Source organism: Protopterus annectens, chromosome 12.part0, assembly GCF_019279795.1.
Source record: "Protopterus annectens isolate FY-2018-M chromosome 12.part0, PAN1.0, whole genome shotgun sequence".
Lineage (NCBI taxonomy): Eukaryota > Metazoa > Chordata > Ceratodontiformes > Protopteridae > Protopterus > Protopterus annectens.
This window is the reverse complement of record NC_056746.1, coordinates 1,537,009,000-1,537,034,794: the sequence shown is the minus strand read 5'-3', so window position 1 is coordinate 1,537,034,794 and position 25,795 is coordinate 1,537,009,000. Positions and strand designations below refer to the sequence as shown.

At 39.7% G+C, this 25,795-nt stretch overlaps 1 protein-coding gene across 3 annotated transcripts in view; it reads left to right on the top strand.

Annotated features, from left to right (window-relative positions):
• Positions 1–25,795, top strand: part of LOC122817284 (medium-chain acyl-CoA ligase ACSF2, mitochondrial-like) — a 1,357,975-nt gene that overhangs the window by 375,684 nt on the left and 956,496 nt on the right. For all 3 annotated transcript variants that reach the window (XM_044090508.1, XM_044090507.1, XM_044090509.1), the window contains exon 3: positions 14,914–15,042. In XM_044090508.1, coding sequence (XP_043946443.1) covers positions 14,914–15,042 — 129 coding nt within the window. The remainder of the gene's footprint in view (positions 1–14,913; positions 15,043–25,795) is intronic.

The following is a 25,795-nucleotide window of genomic DNA, read 5'->3' as shown; positions in this document are numbered from 1 at the left end:
ACAGTTATAACAAGGTTAAAGATTACCATAAATTAGCTTACAAATAGCACTTAACTAGGTAGTAAATAACAGTAAAATAGTAAATAGCAATTAAATCAAATATGTTACGTTGTACATAAAATGACAAAAAACAGAAAATTGGACGTGACTTTTCAGATGAGAAAAATACTTAGATGTTACAGTAGTTTTACTGTTAACTTTTCATTTCAGCTAAACAATCATATCTTGATTAGTATATAAACAAGGAAGTGTTATACACAAGGAAGTGTTATAAACAGAGGTGAAAATCTAGTCTGGGTTACTACAAGGGCATAGCCAGTGTGTTTTAAGGTGTAATTTGAGTTTTTGTTTGAAGAGGTGTAGGGAAGTAAGTTCACTAGGTAGAAGGTTCCAGTTTTTGCCAACTGTGTTCGAAAAGAGTGAGTCACCTGCCAAGTTGTTGGACATGTTTATGCTAACTAATAGTTTATTCGAAGACCGTAAGGTATTGAGATTTTTATAGGGGATTATAAGGTTGGAGAGAATTGGAGTTTTATTTGGATCATAGAGGATCTTATGGGCTATGGTAAGTTGGTTAAATTGAAGCTGATTCAGTAGTTCAAGCCAGCCAAGTTGTTTTAGATTGTGACAGTGATGGGTTCTGAAGGGATTACCAGAGACAAACCGGGCGATGTTATTATAGGAGCTTGCTAGTTTGAGCAAATTGCTTTTAGTTAGGTTAGTGTAGATTGGTGAGGCATAGAACAGTATGGAGATTAGAAGAGATTGGGCAATAGTAGTTCTAGTTGTAGAGGTGAGAAAGGGTCTAATCCTATATAGGGAGCCCAGTCTTCTGTTAACTTTTTTATAGTGTTGTTAATGTGAATGTCAAAGTTAAGGTTGTTATCTATTGTAATTCCAAGGAGTTTAGTGTAGGATTCTGGTGAAATGAGGATACAATTATTAGAGATGACTGAGAAGTCAAGTGGTGTAGACTTGCGGGTAGGAGAGAAGAGTAAGAGTTTGTTTTTTTTAGGATTCAAGAGGAGACAGCGCTTTAAAAACCATAACTCTACTGTGTTAAGCACCTTATGAGTTATGGATTGTAGTTCAGAAGAAGATTTAGCTGTACAGATGAGTGTAGAATCATCTGCATATTGTATGCAAGTAGCTTGTGGAATAGCTAAATGCAGATCATTTATAAAAATGGAGAAAAGTAGCGGGCCTAGAAGTGATCCCTGGGGGACACCGAAGGTGACAAGCAGGAGGGATGATAGATTATTTTCCCAGAGCACTGCTTGTTGCCTATTGCTGAGGTAGGAAGAGAACCATTGCATAGCTAGCGAGTCAAAACAAAGTGACTTTAGTATATTTAAAAGCAAAGGGTGGTTCACCATGTCAAAAGATTTTGAAAGATCTAAGAAGAGAGCTGAGGAGAGAGTATTATTGTTGCGGTTTCTGTTGATAGAGTCAGTGAAGGAACGAAGGGCTGTAGTGGTGCTGTGGAATGGTCTAAAATCATGTTGGGTATTGGCTAGTAAGTTATGCTGAATTAAATGGTTCAGTAGCTGATGATGAATGCCTTTTTCCATGATTTTAGCTAATGGGGATAATAAAGCTATTGTTCAGTAGTTGGAGTAGTCGTTTGAGTTACCTCCTTTATGTAGAAGAATGATGTGAGAAATTTTCCATATGTCTGGGATGGTTGCTTCATTTATGGTTTTATTTATAAGAATTGATATGAGATAGTACATAAAGTAACTGCCTTTATGAAAAATAAGATATGGAGGTTTGGAATTCAATTCTTGAAGCTCCTGCACCCTCTTGGCTGAAATAATTGGCTGTTATACAGGACAAGAATTTCAACTCTACCTTAGCAGCAGGTTCAAAGGGAGGTAAGGTCAGAGCTTGAAGAACCAACATAAGATCCCACGGAGGAGTAGGATCTTTGATAGGAGGTCAAAAAAGGACTTTACTATTGAGAAAGGCTTTGCAAAGTATAGAAGCTAAAGAAGTAGCATTCTCCCAGTGTGAAAATTAGTAATGGCTGCTAAATGAACTTTAACAGTAGAGAAGCTGCCCCCCCCCCCCCCAATGAAAAAAACAGCTAGGAAGTCCAGAGACTGCTGAAATGGGTGCTGTAAGTGGATCAATGTGATGCTTCTGGGCCAAAATGGAAAACCTCTTCCACTTGCTTTTATAAATTTTTCTGGTAGTAGATTTATGGCAGGAAATGATAGTCCTTTGAACTGGGGAAGAAAGCCTGGATTGTCTAGCCATCATCGGGATTGGAGAAACCATACGGTTAGTTTCAAGTTGTAAAGATCTGGATGAATTTGCTCTGAAGGATGAGACAGAAGGTCTGGATCCACGGAGGGCAAATTAGATGAGACCACAGGAAGTTGAACCAATCCTGTTGAGGCCAAAAGGGGGGCAAAGAGAATCAATTTGCTCTTGAACCTGTATGCCTTCTGCAGAAATTTGGGGATCAGAGGAAGAGGGAGGAGCATGCAGAAGACCAGGAGGCCAAGCATGGACTGCAGCATCTCTTGGTGACTGCCCCTGTGCAGGGATCAGGGAAAGAACCTGCTGCACTTGTTGAAGGGAGAGGCAAAGAGATTGCAGCAGGGTTAACCCCATCTGAGGAAAATCCTGTTTGCCACTGACTGATTCAGAGACCACTCATGAGGCATCAAAAAAACTCTGCTGAGCCTGTCCACTGATATGTTGTACTCCCCCGGGATGTGCACTGAAACAAGAAAGCAGTTGACAGAGAGAGTCCATTGCCATACCCTCATCGTTGCTCAACAAAGGGGGTAGGATTTGGTTCCACCTTGTTTGTTGAGGTACCACACAACAGACATGTTGTTGGTCTGAATTGCAATTGTCCCTAGAGGAAGAAGGGAGTGAAAGGCTTGCAACACTAAAAGCTATGTCCTCATCTCTAGGACATTGATATGCAGATTAGCCTCCTGGGAAGTCCACGTGCCTTAAACTGTCTGTCTCAGGTAATGATCCCCCACCCCATCTGGGAGGTGTCCATGGTCAAAGTGGCGACAGTGATGGGAAGAATGAAAGGTCGACTCTGAGACACTTCTGGGTCATGAAACCACCACAAAAGAGAATTTCTACACACTCAAGATAGTCTTATAGGATGATTGAGCGGATAATGCAGAAGGGACCATTGGACTGATAACATCCATTGCAGGACTCTCATAGTTGTCAGTAGTAAAGTTATTGTTGCAGCCATAGAACCCAGAGCCCTAAGGACAAGATTTGCTGGAGGAACTGGGTCCACTAACATTTGCCTGATGTGTGTCTGTAGTGAGAGAATCCTGTCCAGTGGAAGATAGGCTAGGGTTTTGTTTGTATCCAAGCAGCCTCCAATAATCCCCTGCACAGGTTGTAATTAGGACTTTTGAAGGTTTATAGTGATATGGGCGGCCACGGTGGTGCAGTGGTTAGCATTGTCACCTCACAGCAAGAGGTTCTCTGGTTCGATCCTCGGTTGGGGTGCCTTTTGTGCGGAATCTGCATGTCCTCCCTGTGGTCGCGTGGGTTTCCTCCGGTACTCCAGTTTCCTCCCACACCCCAAAGACATGCTGTAGGTGGATTGGACACTCTAAATTGGCCCTAGGTGTGAGTGTGTGTGTGTGTGCCTTCTGTGGAAGGTTGGGCACTGGGCTGGCAACTCGACACCGTAAAACTCCACTGCCAACCATGAGCGGACAAGTGTTCTGCTGTGGCGACCCCTAACTGGGAAAAGCCAAAAGAAGAAGAAGGTTTATAGTGATCCCTAAAGTCGGGGCCAGCTGCAAGAGAAGATCCCTGGACTGAACCAGTAGATGCCTGGATGGTGTGACTAGGAACCAGTATTCCAAGTAAGGAAACATGTAAAATCCAAGCAGTCTGAGGTGAGCTGCAACTACTGTCATGCATTTGGTGAACACCTTAGGGGCTGTGGTGAGACCAAATGGAAATGCACAAAATTGGTAGTGACTGGCTTCCTGTCAGAAATGGAGGTAACTTCTGGAGCATCTGTTCATTTTGTTATGATAGTATGCATCTTTCAGGTCTATTGAGCACATCCAGTCATCCTTCTGTAGAAAGGGAAGGATGGACTGAACTGTGACCATCCTGAACTTCATGTGTTTTAATGATTTGTTCAGATAACTTAGGTCCAGGATGAGCCTGAGATCCCCTGTTTTCTCTGGAACAAAAAAGAATTGGGAGTAGATCCCTGACCCTTGCTGGTCTGCAGGGTCCTCCTGGATGACTCTTTTTTTGAAGCAAATTTGCAATTTCCAAAGTTTCCACCTCCCTTTGACTGGGTGGAACATCGGGGAGGTATTGTTTGGGCTTGGAGAGATTTAAAAATCGAATGGACTAACCTCTGGATATGACACCTTGCACCTATTCATGATAGCTAACTGGGTTTCTAGGTGCAAGGAGCATCATTCCTTGACATCCTCCAGAGAGGGACAGTCGAGCAACACCTCAAAGATGCTGCAAGGAGTTCTCCGAAGGAGAATCCCGAGACCCCTGATTCAATGTACCCCCTCTGCCCTAAGGGCAGTGCTACCACTCAAATTATTCCCTCCCTCTGCACCTGGGAGAATAATCTCCATGAACATCCTGGAAAAGACCCTGGGATTTTCTGAACCACAACTTCTTTCAATTGTACTGATTCCTGGATAAGGACCTTTGTGAGGTAGAGAACCGGATTCCGATGGCAGACAGGGTCTTTCTGTCTTTCTCACTCCAGAAGAGTGTGTGACAAACACTCAGTCCAAAGAGGAAGGAACTGTCAAAGAGGGCTTTGACAAATGATGGCTTGAAAGGTTCCACAAAACCACACATCCGGGAAAGGTGCCGAATGGCAATGCCAAAACAGGCCACCCTAGAGGAGCCTTCAACTGCTTGAGAGATCAGCCTCATGGAAACATTGGAAACGGACTGCAGAGTGGCCATATGGGAGGTAAAGGAAGTCCGTTCCTCCACCATCATGGACTCAGGGCCGGAGCTAAAGAGTTCCTTAAGTAAGTCTCTCTGTAGCCTCGTAAAGTGGGAAAGGTAATTTGATGCACTGAGGGCAAAAGTGGAAGAAGCGTAGACCCTTTTTCCAAATCTGTCCATAGCCCTAGACTCCCTGTTAGGAGGATGGACGATAGAACATTCCTGGGCAAGCCCTTTCTTTGTGGCCACCACCACCACCATGGGATCTACTGGAATGCCCTTTGTCCAGTGAGGTTTATTCTGTTGGGCACTAAAAATTTTATCTGCTTTTTTAGGAATAGGCTCTGCATTGCCTGGTTCCTTCCATGCCCTTGCAGACACCAGGTCCACAAGGGGGTCTCCATGGGGGGACACCCAGGATGTAGATGGGCCGGTCCCAAAGGCCTCCAGGAACACTGACTCATCCTGAGTGGGGTTTGGGGCTGACTGTCCACCTCTCTGGCATAGAATTTCTAAAATGTCTGCAAAGGAGACATTGGGTGGAGATCTAGGGGACCCCACCTATTCATCGAAGTCAGTGTCCATTGTGAGAGATTCCTCTGGAGAATCTGGGTGCTGCCTTTTGCACCTTTTCTTCTGGGGAACCTCCTCAGTGGGGTGCTCCAGGGAGGTGTTGGAAGAAGTCTGGGCTTCCCCAAGTGGAAGAGTCTGGAGGCCCTGAGGAACTGGCTGCCCCAGTGGTAGAAGAAAGGTCTCCAACACAGATCTCAGGAGAGGAAGGTATGGATCTGAAGGACCCTCTCCACCACTTCAAAGACAGAAGGACTACCAGACTCCCAAGGAAGCCTCCCTTTCCCAAAGGATCAGGTACAGACTGTCCCTGGTCACCAGCAGCCCTCTGTATGAGGGGGGAGTTGGCATCAAGCTGTCGAAATCCAGGGCACTGAGGGGAAGCAATAATTCTGAGAGCTTTGTAGTCGAAGTCATCTCCCCAGACTCAACATCGAGGCTTCGGCTCTGAGATGCACTCAGCTCTGATGTAGTCAAAACACAGAAAGTAAAGGAAGAAGTCAGGCTCAAAGAGGTAAGGACTATCAGGCCCAATAGACCAGTCCCAGGGACCGACAGATCTGGAAGCTCTGAAACAGTAGGCCAGATCACAGAAGAAAAAAAAATCCTGCAGGGAGAAGCTCTGCTCACAAATCTCATAGGGGATGGAGCTGGGATGACCTCCATATGGATCTGCATATGGAGAAATGTTCTCATCAGTCTATCCACCTCAATTTTCGATAGGCTCCAAGAGGGTCTGATGGATAAGGACACTGTGGGAGGTCTGGACTGATGTCAAGGGGAAGCAACCTTCTGGACATACTCAGTGCCACATGTTCTGGCCCTGAAGAGGGAGCTGGGGCACAGGGCAGAGAAGAAGAAACCAGTATTGGAGTTGGAGAACTCTGCTCCAAATGTCTTGGGGCTTTTTTGGAAGCTCTGATTCAACAGACACAGAGGGGTCTGGGGAAGGGGGTCTGGGGACTGTTTCTTATGATCCCTGGCCTCCATAGACTTTTGGCAGATATTTGAGCCCCTGAGATGGAAGCAACAGCAGGAGAAAGAAGGGAAATAAGACCCCTGAGAACTAATTTATTTCTTCTGTCTGAAAGGGCAAGGTGAAGAAAGGCTTTGCAGACAGAACAAACCACCTGAAAGTGGGTAGGACCCAAACAATAAACACACTCTCTGTGGGCATCAGATACAGGGATCTTGTGCTCACAGGAAGTGCATTTTTTAAGCCCATAGGGCTTGTCAGATTTCTCTGACATAACAGCAAGACTGAAGGAAGAAAGGCAGATACACAGAGAGAGAGAGAGACAATGACCATCTGGCAGAAACCACTGCACTGCACTCCTTTTTTTTTTTTGCAAAAATGGCAGAGAAAAGAATGAGAAGGGTAGGGAAAAGAAGGAATTAGGTCAAAAGCCCTCTTATGGTTGGCTGAATATACATTAGAAAACACTGAGCAGGAGCTCTAATCTGACCATGATGCTTCTCTGTGAGCAGCAAATGAGATCAGTGGTATCTGAGAGGAGCTAGGCAGTATGAGTAGGATGGGAGGAGCTCTAGCTTGGAGTCTTAAGCTTGCTCGTGGCCGAGTCATTTCCAAGCTCTGAACTGAGACCCTCAGGTTTTGATGAAAACTGAACAGACAACATCAGATCTCTCTATCCACTGGTGGCAGTTAGTTGGCAATGTAGACTAACTCCCCATCCACTGATGGCATGTGACCTCCACAAAAGCAGCCTCCATAGGAGAGGCTCTGCCCATAGAGACTCAGACTTGTGGGAAGAGTACAGAGTGTGCCATCTCTGCTCAATGCCATAGGCAATACATCCATGCTTCAGCAGTTATCACTGATGCAATGAGCTAGGCACACCTCTTTACCCAAAGAAGGTAAATCAGCAACAGTTACTCAATCCTGTCAACTCAGTGCACTAAGCAGCCATTCCACATATGGCACAAGGCTGCTTTTTAGACTGAGACTAGATTAGCAGTGGAATGTTGAGCATTAATGGCTAACTTGCTCTTTTAAGGTCTGCAGTTGGTGACTTTCATCACAATAATTCACAACATTACTCAATATATAATAATCATTTACATTTGAAAGTTTGGGGGAAGTAATGCTTGAAAGACAGGATCATAATCCCACATGTTTATGTATGTGAGGACAGCAGCAAATATCATATTCATGTTTGTATCATTTGTTGTCATGATAGAAAAGCTTGTGATAACCTAATTTGATAGATTTTATTCCAATAACCAGAGAATGATTGGTGCATGTCCCGTAACTGCACTCTTGTTGTGTTTTGTGCAAACAGTAGTTGTGAAGAGATGTGGTGAAACACATTGGTCATGCATGGCATTCATGGTAAAGCAAACATGAAGTAATGGTGTTCATATACACAGTTATACTACACAAGCCAGTTGTAGTGTGCATTATCAGTAAATGTTGTTAGAATGGACAATGTTTTGCTATCTTGCATGGGACCTTAGCTATAAAATTGTGAGTACATTACAATAGGTTATTAAAGCACTTTTCCATGTCCACCAGAAGCTATGTCTTAGGTGAAGGTGGAATACCAACCATTATTTTTGGCTGATGTCATCCACATAGTTCTGTTCAACCTGGATGGTTTTGAGCATGTCTGCCACTGACAGAAATCAGTGACCAGATTCAACAAGAATTTCAGTCTCCTGTATTAGCCTTCCATTGCATTCCGACTTTGTGAATATCCTTCAGAATGGTTCCAAACATTCAGGTCAAACAGGAAGGGTAATGTTGCAGATGTAGCCTTTATTGATCCATTTCAGTGTAATTGTCTTAATATATAGCTATTGTCAAAGGAGTCAGAGAGTTCCACAGGCTCTTTTAGTATGCCCTTACTTATATCTGTAAATATATCATTAGTCATAGCTTAATCCACAAATGCTAGGGCTGGCATTTGTTTTACAAGAATTATGAATGCAGAGTTGTTGCCAACCAGTGCTGCAAGACTTTTTTTCTGCATCTGATACCAAACATGACAAAGGAAGAACCAACAACCTTTAGCTTTGCTGCCAGAAGATTATTTACAGTATAACTGGTAGTACCCTTCTCATAATCAGACAAGACCATGTTTGATTTCAGTGTTTCTCATGACTATTACAGATATCATGCCTACATTGGACTGTTACAGATGTCATATATGCCATACCAAGAGACACTATATGTAACTTTTGTTTTTGATAACAGTATGAATTATACTAAAAAATGCGTCATCCCCAATACCAACAGGGGCATGTATTCTATTAACCTGATAACAATCTTCAGTCACTAAAAGAAACATTCCATCAACAAATATAGTTTGTAGTATGCAAGAAAAAATATCATTGGTGGTTATCATAATGGTAACGTAGGAGTTAGAACCATTATCATTAATTTGTTTTTTCATAAATTCCCCTGATGTTATTGCTATCATCGCAGTTTGCAGGTACTGATATACAACATTCTAACATAAACTGGATGTTCTTTACACCTTTTACTCTGCACACTTTGCTTCATAGCTTTATTAGACAGCAGCTGTAGAACTTCATCAGCTGATGCAGACTGGAGAATGCCTATCACTGTTATGCATGGTACATCTGCAGATTTTATTGTACATTGTTGGTTTGTATCCTGTAAAGTATAGATTTCAATGCCATATCTGTGCTATGATGATGCAGTGTAGATATTTTACTGTAGCAGTCACACATCTGCCCTTAAAATGCTCAGTCAGTTTACATGTGCAACACAATTACTTCTGAGGCCTTCCAGTCCTGTTTAAGTGAAACCATTTGCATTAAGCATTTTTCTCCCTTTTTTGGAAGAGGCAGTCAAAGAACAAGCTTTCAGCACACTAGAGGCCACATTCCTTTCATTGTCTTACAAAAATGCAATGTCCATGACTTGAATTAGATAGTGAAATACAAACAGAAGACAGCTAACCAATACTAAAGTGGTGCAGACTTTCCCTTGAGGGTGAAAGACATATATAGCAGTGGGTACAAATGCCAGCAGGTACTCTCCTGGAGTGTGCCTGCAGTCATTGCTGCATGAAGTCTTATAAGATTGTACTCCCCCCTATTTTTGCTTTAAATGTATGTGCCATCACTTGATCATATGATGAAGTTTACCTACAACAGGTATGTAATGAACATTGTACAGGCTTACAAAGGATATGCATGACATTTTTATATGGTATGGGTACTGCAGTGCTTACAGATACATAGCTATATACATTCAAATGGAACACTGCAAATGAATTAGCCATGACTCTGTATGTGTGTGTGTGTGTGTGTGTGTGTGTGTGTGTGTGTGTGTGTGTGTGTCTGTGCATATAAGTGTAAATATCGGTGTGAGTGGGTCTGTCAATTTTTTTGGTCACATGGAATGCATATGAAAGCCCCTCCCATTTGCATGCCCAACTGACATATGAATGTTTTGCATGCGGGTTGCTTCAAAGTTGCACCACCAGAAATGCAGCACTCATTCCATTTGGCTGGTCATTAGCATGGTCCTATGGAAAGTTAAAAGCTGATTATATGCATGGCTTGGAGATAAACATATACATGTTGACTCACTGTATGCAAGTTGACACGTTAGTGTAGGTCTTACACTCTTCAGAAATATGTACTATTGTATGACATAACGTGACATAGCTGGTCATCAGATGTTTACTTGGGAGACTAATGTGGGTGCATATAAAGCTGAAATTATGAAATTGTTATGCATACTGTGGTTTCTGTAACACTAATGGAGATGATATATGATAGAGCTCAAGCTGTCTGAAACAGACAATCATTCCTGCCCTATGAGTAATGGTATTGTGGAGAAAAACTAGGTAAAAGTAAAAATTATCTCAAAAGATGATATGACAAATCAGTTCAGCTGGTCATCAGATGTTTACTTGGGAGACTAATGTGGGTGTGTATAAAGATGAAATGAAGAAATTGTCATGCATACTGTGATTTCTGTAACACTAATGGAGAGGATATATGATAGGCCTCAAGCTGTCTTAAACAGGCAATCATTCCTGCCCTATGAGTAATGGTATTGTGGAGAAAAATATAGGCAATAGTAAAAATTATCTCAAAAGATAATATGACAAATCAGTCCTGACACTGAAAACAGTAAGAAAAGGATGGCTCATGATTTTCATATTGTTTCATACTTAAGTTAGTCAATTGTTAGCATTATTAAGTAAGATGATGGAGGCAAACATTCTGTGGAACCACAACATACTCAGATGACCTGGTAATACATATTTTGAAGCAGACAGGGTTGCAGAAAACACTTTTCTCAAGATATATATATATATATATATATATATATATATATATATATATATATATGATTATCTGTACATCTGGATAAAATAAATATCCTTCTTTTGGGAAAACTGAAGTTTGGTTTAAAAAGCCATTTAAAACAGCAAATTCTTATTTGTATAGATCTGTGTGGATACTTTGGAAGATAAAACACTGTCACTACAAAAACTGAAGCGATGTGGTCCACTTTAAAATTCTAGAGAACCCATCAATATAAAAATTGATGCAAATAAGAAATCACAGACTGCTCATGCCAAACCATGTAATAGCATCAGTGAATCACTTTCACCCTATTGCATGCATATAAAGGAGTGTGCCTCATAAATCTCCTCCATCAGCCATTTTAGCTCACACCCCTACAAATTACCTCCAATGTCTTACCATCTCAGAGGTAAAAAATCACAACTTCCCCTCATCTCCTTGTCTAGCTTACATGCTGCCACTCTACAAAACCACTATGTTGACCATATCACCACTGTTCTTGTCCTCAATCTGTAACTCATGTTACACCAATCCTTAACCCTCCACCTAAGCCAACAAGACCAAACACACTATGTAACTGGTTGTGGCCATTTATCACAGCACACTGTACCAGACAACACATTTCCAAAATATCCCTTGACCTTCTATACTCTCATTCACACACATATACTGTCTCCAAAACATTCAGACACTTTCATTTGGATGTATCATGGTTATACTTTAACTTGGCAAAAATATAAGGTGCACACCTGTCTGTACTTTGGTGGTCTCCATATTGTAAAGATTAGCTAGTTAGTTCAGAAAGAAAGTTTTCAGGAGAAACGGGTAAAACTATAAATGACAGACACGAGCTTAAAAGTCTTATGGCAAATAAACAGTAAGATCTATCTAATCTCTACTAACTCCAAATTACTGATTACCCATCTTACCAAATACCATCCATCCAAGCTACATCCAGTAAGCAACCTTATTAACAAATGACACATATAAAATCATATCTTCTTTTTTTCTGAAGGTAGAGCCAACTCCTGATAGTTTTGTATATAATCTGTAAGAATGCACATTCTCAGAGAAAGGGGATCAAACTGTACTTTGCAAAAAAAAAAAAAAACAGTTATTCACAATCCTCCAGAGATACATGATGATGAAGAAAAAGTACTGCAAACATAAACCGGAACTCCATACCACATTGTTCAGTGCTCATTAAACACACATATTGACAGAACAACAATCCTACTGAAAATGAAATCACCTAGTATCCCATTCGGTAGGCTGGTAACATAACAAGCAAAATTAAACAAACTGGTAGTTGATAAGATGAGGTGTTGTCTAGCAAATTAGACCACAATCAATTGTTTTGAAAATTATATTGTGATCTCATGATGTTTGAGATAGAAAAATGTAACATACATGATGCAGAAGTCTTGATAGAGAAACCCCTTTCAGAACAGTTAAGAAGTTGCAATATTCACAGCATTATTTTGCTGAATATATATATATATGCATAAGTGGTTATTATTACAATATTCAGTACTTACGTATTATCGCAACCAGATTTTTGATGGGAATACTGGCTGGTTGACGATCAGGCAATATGTGTGTTAATGTTTTCAAAATGTTAACTACTGTGTTTTCTTTAACAGTTCTGGTTGTTTTTGGGAGTGTTGTCACTGAAAAGTAAAAAAAAAACATACTGTGGTTGTTTCTTTATGCACTTGACTGCCAGCATGTCGGTTATTGCAAGTCTGCCCGCTGAATGTTCCTTTTTTTCGTGGCAGGAAAAGCGATGTCTGCTAACCTAAGAAGGGGAGTGCAAACTCTTCAGTACTTCAAATCCTTGACAAAATGCATGCTAACACAAATGAACTGGGCACGTTTCCCACTACAAATAAACAAAACCTTGTTGCCTTGATAACCATTTTTGAAAAACAGCATAGCAACTTTTGCCATCCCTTACATTACACTTTCTGTTATGACTAATCTGAAAGCGTACTGCTATGTACGCGATATATTTATGTACACATGGACAGGAGGTCTCAGTTTCTTACCTCTACCATCCAAACTAATGATTTCCTTTGCATGGGCTGTAAAAATAATCAAAATGTGCTAAAGATTATTAAAATGAGTGCGGTCTTCTTAGCTGGCAGAATGTGAAACATTACCATGCAGGACCTAAACAGCAAGCAGATATGACAAAGGTTGTACGCAAAGCAAGATTCACATTCCTGCTTACATTTAGGTTACGAATTTGGGACAAACAAGGTTATTCCCAAAAGAAACCATCACATTGAACCTTACCCTTACTCCCACAATCCATTTTTTGGGCCAATCAGCGTATTACCGCAACCGCGAAAATCTGGTTACGATAATACATAAATATCCAAAATTCATTCAATAGAAAATACAACTGTTACCAGTAAAATTAATTCAACCATGTTGTATGAATAGGAATATCTTACATAAACATAATTAAAGAGAAGACAGGACCTTTTAGAGTCTTCTAGCTTACAATGATGTGATAAACATAAAGAATATGATTTACAATATCTAAAACAATATCCGGAGAAGGGGATGGAATATTTTATCTTATATTAATGGAAAAATATAGGTGTTTTTTTAACTTAGACTTAAATGCATGTAAGAATGGTTGCTATGTATAATTTTTACTCTAATCATCTTGTAGATTTGAGGTGTCATTATTTATCTGAATGTATTGCATGGTACAAAATTAGGATGAATTATGTCTAACACTATTTTTGCATTTGTATAATAATGGGGGAGGGTCAATTTTTTGCGTAAATGGATACACTAGACTATAGAATATGTTTCCTATAAAGGAAAATTATTATTTAATAAAGGCAGATAGGTAATCTTTGGCAAGTTGACAAAATAACATAAGTCTAAACCAGGGATCTCAAACAGCCCTCAAACGAGCGTAACTACAGATGATGGAAGTGACTATACTACTTTTCTTTCAACACTGCTTACATTTCCTTTAGTCTTAGAGAATGTGGCCCTTGCCTGAGTTTTCTAGTCCTCATACAGCACCACTGATTATTTGAGTGTTAGACCCCTGGTGCAGACTAAAATGTATAAGTAATCTTACTAATAATATCCAGTAAAGTGCTGGACATTCCCAAAGAGTTCAAATAAGTGCTACACAAATTATACCAATATAAATGTAATGTTATTCATTTACTATCCTTACTAAATCACGGTTAGTAATGTTTACTAGATCTATAAATAATTTACTGTAAATGCTGTAACCTGACATAAAAATCTTCAAATCAATGCTTTCTCACTAATGTACTAAACACTGTGGTATCACATTATGTACTGTCAGTGTTGAGTCAGTGATAATACTGTTCTGTTTTTTTGGTATTTTATGTTATTGTAATTTCAATAATCAGAACTGGTTAAAATTATGAGCTTTTTTTTTTTTTTTTTTTTTTTTTTTTTTTTTTTTTGGCCAGCTCTCCTTCTCTTAGGGGATGATATAGGGTTGATTCATGCATGGCTATGGCCCTGGGATGGAAATCTGGAGCTGTAAGATTTGCAAACAGTGACGGCATATCCTTGCAGTAAAGGTTGCTTGTATTGTAGCATCTGCATACAGACTACATGAATATCACTGCAATCTGTTCAGGGGTGCAAGTGTTAAGCATAAGTCCACAGGACTAGGAAATGAGTGAACAAGGTTGAAATTTACCATGCAGAACATGTAGGAATTGACCTTCTGTGTAACTTAAGGACAGTCTACAGGTAGGAGCAGCACTATTATACAACTAAAATAAATAAAACAAATGAAACACTAACAGCACTTAAAATAATTGATTGGGGGGATAAGATAGCTTTAAGGGAGAATAAAAAAAATGAATAGTTTTATGAAAAGCTGCTCAGTTTTTGAAATTATGATATGCATTATAATCCAGAGGTAGGTGCACATGGTTGGACTTGAAAATGAGTGTATGTTTTTTTTTTCATCTCTAACCTTAAATGGGGATTTCCCACTCTCCATTCACACTTCTTTCAGTGCTATTCAATCCCAGGTTTGGAACTTTCATCTTACATTTTACTGTTTGTGCTCTATTACAGGTGGACCAGTTGGCAGCAGGACTATTAGGTATCGGTCTTAAGAAGGGGGACTGCCTGGGAATGTGGGGTCCAAGCAATTATGGATGGCTCTTAATGCAGTTTGCAACAGCTAAAGCCGGGATTATCTTGGTAAGAAACTCTCCAATTTGAAACTTGGGAAAAATTTTTAAATGTTTGTAGGTAGACCAATGAGTGTATGCCAAGTTAGGTGCTAAAGCTACCTGGTGTAACACTTTGCTTTTCTACTGGGGTCACAGGCTATTCCAGTTTGTCCGTATGTGCACATATTACTTCAATGCACTGTTTACTGTTAGTTTCGTTCTTATCCACTTATTGCAATTCTGATAACACAATCATACTTCCTATGGCCAGATTCTCCATAGATCCAAGCTGTGCTTAAATATGAACAGGGATGAACTTTGTTTTATGTGGATGGGCAGTCTGTTCCAGAGCAGAAGTATCCTCTGTCCCTCCAAACCATTCTGTTGATGTTGCAGAAGAGGTTTAGATACCTATACCAAGTATTTTTAATGTCATTTGACTTGCTGATTTGTAGTAAATCCATCAGTACTGGGTGAGAGGACCAGACACAGGTCACCTCTTAGCAGTTGGTAGGATACTGAGTATAGTCAAAGTTAGATCATAGTAAGCATTCTCTGTGTCCCATTACTTGTCTCTCCCCTCCCAGTTACCATAAACACAAAACTGTCAGTCTGCACACTATTTTCTTCTTTCCTTTTGAAATGAAGGCAGAGATGTGGATTTCATTTAAAACTTTTATTTTAAATATCCTTTGTTGACCAGGTTAGTCCCATTAGGCTAGTAGCATCTTTTCAGGGGAGACCCTTGTGATATTTATACTACTATGGGAAATTTGGCCAAGACACTGGGGAACTTCCCCCCACTCTTTTTGATAGCTCAGGTGGATATAAAAGATCTCTCAGCACCTACCATTAACACAGTAAGATGGGACCTCAATTCAACATCTCATCCAAAGGGCGACACACTCAGGAGTATAGTTCATCCATGTCTCACTCCATGCATTAAAGGGTGGCTAGCTCAGCAGGTTTATCTTGTCCATGGTTGCCAGAAATCAAATCCCCCACACTGTGATGCATGCAGAGTGTGTCCTTAAAGAATAAATGAGATGCAGCGTCACACATACAGAGTATATCCTTAAAGAAAAGTAAACTTTTTTAAGTTATTAAAGTAAATGTTGTGGCAGCCACCAGTGGGCATGAATGAGTTTTGAGTCAGTCCATGCAGGACATGTTGTTTAGGCCACACATCCTTTTAGTAAGGTATCACTGTCAGTGTTCCACTTGTTGCATGTGTCAATGGGGGCATTATATTCAATAACTGGCACATTGAGGGCTGAGTAAAGGGGAATAATGACATCCCTAGATTTAGACACAATTTCTTTGTTTACAAGCTCTACAATATAGAAAGACTTTTTTTTTTTACAACAAGGTACACATGTTGGCAAAGTTTAGGTCATTGTCCAGATAAATTCTCAAATCCCAAACAACTAATGACTGCTCCTAAGTTGCAGTCATCTGTGGACTTAGTCAACCAGAGCCCTTTGGTATTGGTTTTTACTTCAGAAAACTAGATGCCAAACAGGAGCAATCCCAGCACAGAACCCCGGGGGACTCCACTGGTGACTGGTCTGTTTGTGAAGGTACTTGGTATTCTACAGACTGTTAAGTTATTGATGGATTTACTTCTCATCAGCAAGTCACTTGGCAGCAGAAATAATCAGTCTAAGGATCTAACCCTCTCCTGCAACATCAGAAGAATAGTTGAGTGACAGGTATATTTCACAGTGGATACTGTTGCTCTGGAACATACTCCCCATCACCATCCACATACAACAAAGTTCATCTCTGTCCGTATTCAAGCACAACTTGGATCAATGGGTGGGAAAAAGAAAATGTAACACAGGACTGTCCCCTTTACTACTAACAGAGCTCCTAAATGCTTTATCTCATGCATGGGTCCCCTCAAATTACTTATGATATGATCCCCAGTTATTCTCATTAAGGGTAATACATAATTATTGACCATGGGATGAGTAAGGCCAATCTCTAAGCAAATAGGATAGTTAATTCCAGCATAAAAGGGGAACTTGGATAGGCTTAAAATGGCCCACAAGGGCAGCTAGCCTAGTTCTTACTTATGAACCTATTGTGTTGGCAGGAACAGCATTTATTTATTTATTTAACATTTGTTTACCAGGAAAGTCCGACTTATAACAAAGGCAATTTTCAGCAGCAGCCCAGGTTGAAACGTTCCAGACTCATGCATTTGTAACATGGGAGGAAACCAGAGTACCTGGAGAAAACCCACATGAACACAAGGAGATCATGCAGACTCCACACAGAAGGCACTCCAGCCAAGAATTGAACCAGAGAACCTCTTGCTGTGAGGTGACAATGCTACCGCTGCACCACTGTGTCACTTAACCTTTTGATCCGTGTACTAGTGCAGGTGAATGCAGCACTGAGACCATACCTCTCAACTGTCAATGTTTTTCTCATATTTTTGGTCTGTTCCATGCAAAATTTGCAGTTTTCTGGTAATTCATTAAGAAATGAAGTCATCAAATAATGACAGACATTTGAGTTTCAGACTTCATATCCTTCAGAAAATGCATGCTAACATAAGACCTAATATTCTATCAAATGTCTAAGTTAATAATAGCAATAATTAAAATCTATCCCTGATTGTGGTTATTTGTCCAGCCTCTCCCCTATTACTTTTGGTATTGTACAGATTACTTATTCTATGAGGGGGGGAGAGGTATAACTGAGACTGTTACTGAATGTTTAACTAACTTACTTGCAAGAGTTATTATTCAAGAGGCAGACATCCTCTCTAAGAAATTACAAGTTTAATGGTTCCTTCCATGTCATAACTGCTTATAGGTTATAACTTCAAGGTTCGGATTTAATGTTATTTTTCCAGAGTGCAACAAACATTTTTATTAAATGATCATGAATCCTCATGATAGTAGATACCAGACATATTCTGTTTCAGTTACATGAAAGTTATTCCCTGTTAATTTTGTTACCCACTTGAATTTGCATTCTTTTGCAAGCAGATTCTTGTGTTAGTTTGCATCTAAATTTGAAATATGGGTGCTCATTTCACTGAATCTTTTAGGCCTCAAATAATCTAAAAATGATGAAATTTAAATTGTTTTAACGTTGTTGAGATAAATTGGCACAATTCTTAAGTCACTTATCACTGCAAAAATCCTAAAAGTGTGCATGCGTGTGAGCATATTATGAGGTTGGGATCATCTTCACAATGCTAATATGGTGTCCCAAGGCTACATATCACATATTGGAAACTGAAGGTGCTGCAATATTGCAAATTGGCTCTTTTAAGTGAATCAAGTGAAACTATGACAAATATATTGCCTTTGTCTACTAAACTGACTCTGTTGTGTAATTCTTCTCTAAAAACTACTAACATAAGGTCAAGCACCAGACACCTTACCATTTGGAGGTTCAGCCCTACATCTTCTACTAACTAAAATAATCAATTCTTAGGTAGTTGGAAGGAGTACCCTTAGCTGTGGCAACCTCAAAGTTGTATGGAATCTGATTCAGCATTCTACATGCATTGTCCTTCCAGGCTAGGCTTTCATTTTTGTGTCCCCATCTTAGTCTCAAACATAAAATTAAATCTTATAATTTGCTACATAGCGGAGATATTCACATATGTCCTAAAACATATATTACTTGCTTCTGCCTAGTTAGCTGTTTACAAGCAATTTTCTGCGGCATGCTTACTGTATGTCACTTGCTACTTTCACCTCTAGCTATTGCTTCATGTTTTCTTGCCTTCCTTGTGATTCAGTAGAAACATGCTGATAGTTTTTGTTCTGTGACTTTTTTCTGATGCTTTAGCTAGTTAAAACACACCAGTCAAACCACCATCTTAACAAAATAAATAAAAAGCACTTTTGAAGGTGGAAAGCCTTCTTGCAGTCTTGTGGGGCCTTGACTCCCCATACCCCCTTATCTATGTATACAACTCCACATTCACATAATCTAGAGAAAGGAGAGAAGACCATACATATTCAGTCACTCGTGGGAGCAAATGAAAACTGCACTGGTACTGAATTCCCATGAGAAACATTCATCAAGGAGTTCAACATGAAGAAACTGAACTCAATAAGTAGAAATAACATTTATTTCACACTCCGTGAAAAGTAGGGAAGTTGACAATGTTTCCCTATGGAATTGTGTTTTGGGCTCTAACTTTCAACTATTCCAATCCAAGATACAACATACCTTTCATTCATAGTTGGCTACTATTATTTTATAGTTTTTTTTTTGCTTCTCAAACCTTTTTTACCTACCAAAGTAAACCTCTGTCTGAGTTTACACTCCTTCTACCTAATCTTACCTTATACTCTTCTTACTGTTTACCCAAGCATGCATGAATTTCTTGTAGAAACTATTCATCTGACTTCCTAAGACTGATTTCTTAGATAATTCTTATGTATATATATATATATATATATATATATATATATATATATATATATATATATATATATAATCTAAGGTGATTATAGATATAAAATAATTTGTAAATTTTACTAACGTTCTCTGTCATTTGACTTTTCCTACCAGATCTCAAGATGCACTCATAACATCTCTCATATGTATGCTCACTCTTAAGATCACAGCATATAACTTACTGGATATTATTGCACCTGAATCCACAATCTCATACTTTCTGTTTTTACAAGTACTATGTAAGGTGCTCCATCATCCTATCAATATCATTTGAATTCCTTGGCAGCCCTCAGTATATCTTCTTATGTAACTAAACTTTACCTTAGTTCAGCTTACTAATATGTCCGCAAAAAAACATTTTTTTTGTTTTTTGTATTTTATCCAATTTTCTGGCACCAAAATGCATCAATAACTTGTGATCATAGGATCATAGGGTCATAGGAAGTTACTAGGCTATTGGCCCTGAGGCCCTTACAAGCCTAGCTAAGAATTTAGCCCATGTTCTGATAAGTCATTAACCAATGTCCCTGTCCAGCAGGGACACAGGTGGAATCCCAGGGGTATATTTTCTGTTCCCCATCCAGTTATCCAGGTTGCACTAAAAAAGGGCTAATGAGATAATCTGCTTTACGTGGAGTGGGAGTCTATTCCACAGAAGGGTGAATCTGGGGCACAAATCTATCCCGCCAACAAGTCGTATTGATGTCACAGACCAGGTTAAGGTTGCACGTGTGGATTATTTGAGTGGAGCTTGACTTGCGGATATGCAGCAGTCTCATCAATGCACGGTCTAAGATTACTTAGAATGCCAGACAGAGGTCACCTCTGAGGAGTCTATAGTAGACTGAATAGAGGGACAGCACCTTTAGCCTATCTGTGTATGGTAGATGTTTGAGGCCCTGGATTCTCCTAGTGAGGAACCTCTGTGGTCTCTCCAGCTACTGCATGTGCTTTGCGAGGTACATGCCGAAAGGGACATTGTACTCAATAATTGGTCTTATAAGGGAAGACTACAAGGATGTTATGATCACCTTGTCCCTGGGTGAGATACCTTTTCTAATGAGGTGAACCATGTAAAAAGATTTCCGTACAATGAAGGCAATATGGTGGTCAAAAGTCAGTTTGCTATCAACCTGGGTCCCCAAGTCCCCTCACGTCTGATTACGTGCTTAGAACCTTATTATCAATGTGATGATTTGTGGGGATGTCACTATCCCCAAAGGAGATGATGATGCATTTTTTGGCATTCAGTTTGAGGCCAGGTTTCTGGCACCAGTCATTTGTTGGGTGAGACCCTCTTGGAGGATCTCCACATCACTAGGGGAATTGATAACAGTGCCTAGCTTGCAGTCATCTGCAAATTTGGTCAGCTATAGCCCACTGGTTTTGACCTGCACCTCAGAAAAGTATATCCCAAACAACAAAGGCCCCAAGACTGATCCCTGGGGTACACTGCTCATTACAGGTCGACTGCTTGAGGTGGCTTCCCCTATTTTGACTAGGTGGGTTCCATCAATGAGCCAGATTGCTACCCATCTCATAACATACAGATTGATGCCTAGTTTAGAGAGTTTACCTATTATACCTGAGTGGGGAACAGTATTGAAGACTTTGGCCAGGTCAAGGTAGGCATTGTGCACTGTCTTCCTCTCATCCATGGCTTTGATGACTGTCTCAAAGAAGTCAATCAGATTTAACAGGTATGTCCTCCCCTTGACAAAACCAAACTGTATAGGATCGGGGGTTTGGAGGTTGCCAGTGTCCTTGTTAATGAGGTCCATGATAATCTGCTCCATGGTCTTGCAGATCCGGCTAGTTAGGCTGATAGGTCTATAATTTCCTGGATCGGTGGATACTCCACCTTTGTGCAGAGGGATGAAAGAGGCTGTCCTCCATTTGGCTGAGATGAAGCTGGTACTCAGGCTTTGTTTGAATAAGGTACCTAATGGTGCTGCAAGTTCCTGCCTGAGTTCATGTAGGATGCAGCCTGGGATGTTATCGGGTCCAATGCAGGCTGTATTTTTTTGCCTTTGAGAGGGCAGTGATGGTTTGCTCCATAGAGATAAGGGGAGGGGGCAGGTGCTGGGGGTGATTATGGTGTATAGTGCTGAAGTAGCTCAAAGAGAAATTTTGAGTACAGACTATGGCACAAAACCTATTTGTCACAATGTGAGGATTATTGTTGTTGTCACTATTATGTAAATAGATTCATTACTTAAGTCAGTGTAAAGGCTTTCAAAAGTATAAATATGTCATAATGCTTGTTTATTACTGTGGAATTGTTTTCAACTCTGTTGAAAAAGGACTACTAGGCAAGTTAGACTATTCCCAGCCAACAAATGAACATTTATTCATTAATTTAATTAATGAATTAATTAAAATAAAATAAATAAATGCAAATGTAACCCTGACTCAATGATCAAAACTTTGCATCTGACACTTCTAAAAATATTTAGTTTCCAGGATACAATAATCCTATCTCACATGAACACTAGCTCTGTTAATAATGTAGAAAAGCTTGAAGCCTGGATTTCAGAACAGAGCGCTGACATTCCTGGACGTATGAGCCCATCCATACTCTGTCTTCAGATGTGACAGACCAACATTCCAGAATGAAAGAAGTAGTACACCAGTGGTTAAGAAAGAGCTGAACTGCAAACTTGTAGCTAACTGCACCCCAGCTGGCTCACTTGGCTTTTATTGACTGATTGCTGAAGTCATTACAGAATGCCAATGAACATGAAATGTAGATCTTGCACATATTACTTCATCTTTATTAAATAAACAAACAATCACATCAAAAAGCTTCATACAGCTTTACATTCTATACTTTTGTGGTGTCACTCACAAAATATAATGGCCAAACAAGAATCAAATTAGTAGTAGTATGCTGGTTGGAGTAATGAACTCACGTCCACTGACAGAACGTTTTTGAACTGCATTCTTAGATAGTTGCCTTGCACAGTCTGTACTTACTGTATATGGCTATCCGTGCATACAACATTGTAGAGCAGTGTCCCTGTACTGGGCTCACAGCTGTCATGCTATCTCTGCAAAACACTGAGTGTTCTTTTGAGGAAGTCACACAGTGGTCTGTACTTACTGTATATGGCTATCCGTGCATACAACATTGTAGAGCAGTGTCCCTGTACTGGGCTCACAGCTGTCATGCTATCTCTGCAAAACACTGAGTGTTCTTTTGAGGAAGTCACACAGTGGTGCCCTACTGTGTACATTTACCATAACTATATAATGTATTTGTCACTGTCACTCTTCTGCAATATGATGTGAGATGATCAGATATTATGCAGCATGCAGTAATTTAGTTCATTATCTTGAATACATTACCTTTGTATGTTCTGTGAATGATAGGACTGACTCAAACCATGGCTATGAGTAGGCTCAAACCATGGCTATAAGTAGGCTCAAACCATGGCTATAAGTAGGCTCAAACCATGGCTATAAGTAGGCTCAAACCATGGCTATGAGTAGGCTCAAACCATGGCTATGAGTAGGCTCAAACCATGGCTATAAGTAGGCTCAAACCATGGCTATAAGTAGGCTCAAACCATGGCTATAAGTAGGCTCAAACCATGGCTATGAGTAGGCTCAAACCATGGCTATGAGTAGGCTCAAACCATGGCTATGAGTAGGCTCAAACCATGGCTATAAGTAGGGTCAAACCATGGCTATGAGTAGGCTCAAACCATGGCTATGAGTATACATAACTATGAATTTTCTGTAGTTGATTTCCTTGTCAGTCAGTGAGCTTAATAACCTCAGATGGTTTTATTTGCTTATTTATTTTTGTGTACCTTCTGATCTGGCTAGATTAAGCCTGACTGTTGTTGTCTCAAAATGAGCTGAATATCCCAAACAGGCATGGCAGCTCTTTGGTGTACTGAAATAATTTCCTTGCAGAAGACAATTGTGAAAATAAAAAAAAAACTTTGTTGGCAAGTTGGGAAATGTGTAATGACTCATGAGAAGTGAGAGCCCTGATCCACTATGTTCTGAAACGTCAAACAATAACTACTGTACCTCAGAGTAGGATGAACATTCAACATACCCCATTTCTAGTTGTAATATATATTCTCTCTCATTCACACTGCCAGTTCCACTGTTTTAAGAGTTGCATTTAAGGTCCTTGGAATATCTACAACTGTCACCAGAAAATACATCATTGTGAATGTATTACAGTTTTGGAGTGATTCCAAATTCACAAATAATCCTTGTTTGTTTATTTTATTCTCATGACATTCAGCAGTAAGCAAACAATTATACAGTAATGTACTGTTTTTCTATCTTTTTCAGAGCACTAAACTGTTATTGCAGTGTAGTGTTAGATGGTTTCACGGGTTTTGCCACAGTAGAGCTTGGACCCTACACTGTAACGCTATACTGTTCCCCATCCCAGATGTCACTATCTCTTATGTGTAAACAGGAGTTTTCTGCTGTAATGTGTAGTCATTGCATTTTTATGTTTGTAGTGTTACACTGTGCCCTCCAAATGTTAGTTTCTGTATCACTTGCATTGCATCTGTATCACTTGCATTGCATTATTACAATGCCCATGTATCTGTGCTGTGCCACTGTAGTATGAGTGTGTTTTGCATTTGCAGTAGTGACATGCTTGCACAGTTATGGGGTAATAGATTGTCACTGTATGCACTGTAGATTAGCCTTAGTGCAGTTGGTGAGTCATTTGTTGAGCTGACAGAACAGACTAGTGTTTCCATTAGCAGTGGTCAGTGTGGCTGAACAAGAAGTGAGTGGCAGTGTGGTACACTGGCCATTATTGTTACTGATGCTGGAAGTCAGATGAGATAAGGACTATAAATTGCTGAGATGGGACATCAACAGAAAGAGGGTGCACATCATTGCAGGGTGTATGCTTAAAGGGAAAAGTGTGCTGCCAGGATTAAAGAGAGACACAAGAATTACATGGTGCACAACATTATGGGCTGGACACCTATAAGATGAGATTAATTGTACTATCAATGCCTGATTAGAGGTGTTACTATCAACAGAAGGAAAGACTGACAGCTGAATAGGTGAAGGGGGAAAAAAACTCACCCCCCCCTTCAAATGCACTGCAGTCTACTGATGGAATGCACCAGTGATGTATTTTCTTTTTTTTTTACAAAAAAAAAAAAACATTGATGGGTTACATTCTGAAGTGCATGACTACCTATGCATGTGTGTGTGTGTGTGTGTGTGTGTGTGTGTGTGTGTGTGTGTGTGTGTGTGTGTGTGTGTGTGTGTGTGTGTGTGGTGTAAGGAGAGAGAGAGAGATAAAGGTAGATATATATTAAAAGTAAAAAACTCAAAAATGAGAATCACAAATTGTAGAACAAAAAAGAGAATCACAAAACAGTGAATGAGTCATGAGATTAAATCACAAAACATTAGTAATACACATAAAACAACTGGAACTTGGATCTTTGAAAAAGGGTAGGAGCAAATTACATAGGATAAATGGGAATTATGGGAACAATACATACAGGGGATGAATGAGGTTTAAAAGAAGTCAGGAGTTGAATGAGGTATGTAATGTTTGACTAACAATGATTGGGTATAAGTGATGTATAATGTTTGTAACTAAAATTGTCTGTATGGTTTGTAATGTAAAATGCTTGCAACTAAGATTGTGCCAATATAGTTTGTTTTCATTTATATAAATGTGTGATTACCTATGTCATAAGTGATAATTTAATAAAGATGTTTCTTGTTTAAAAAAAATAATAAATCACAAAACATTGAATACTTTTCTCCCACTAACAAAAGCCCTATATCGGTAAACCAAGCTAAAGAAATGAGGTCAATTGTGGTCTTGGTAGTGATGCTGTTATGGAAAGAGTTTTTAGTAACATAATGTGTAGAGTTTGGGTTAGGGTTATTGCCTTTTTTAGTTTTTCCAAGTCTTTTGGGTTTCTAATACCATGATGGGAATGGACCCCCTTCCTAAGTCAAAGTACAGTTAAAGTTCATGAAATTAGTATTGTTTCTATCTTCGATGTCAGCCAGAAGTGCTCTTTGCAGCACACACAATGTGCCCAGTTTCGTTCTGCAATTCATATGAGGTTACACATATTTTTAACATGTCTAAATACGATTGTAGATTCTTTCCTATAAGACCAGTTGCTCCTACTACTATTGGAACTGTGTGAGTATCTTTCTTCCACATTGTTCTAATTTCTGCCTGCAAATCCTGATATTTCATGACTTTGTGTCTCTCTCTGTACGCAAGTCACTGGGTATGGCGATTTCAATGATGAATGCTACTTTTGTCTTCTTTTCATGGACCACTATATCCAGTTTTCTAGCATCTATCTTTTGAACAGTTG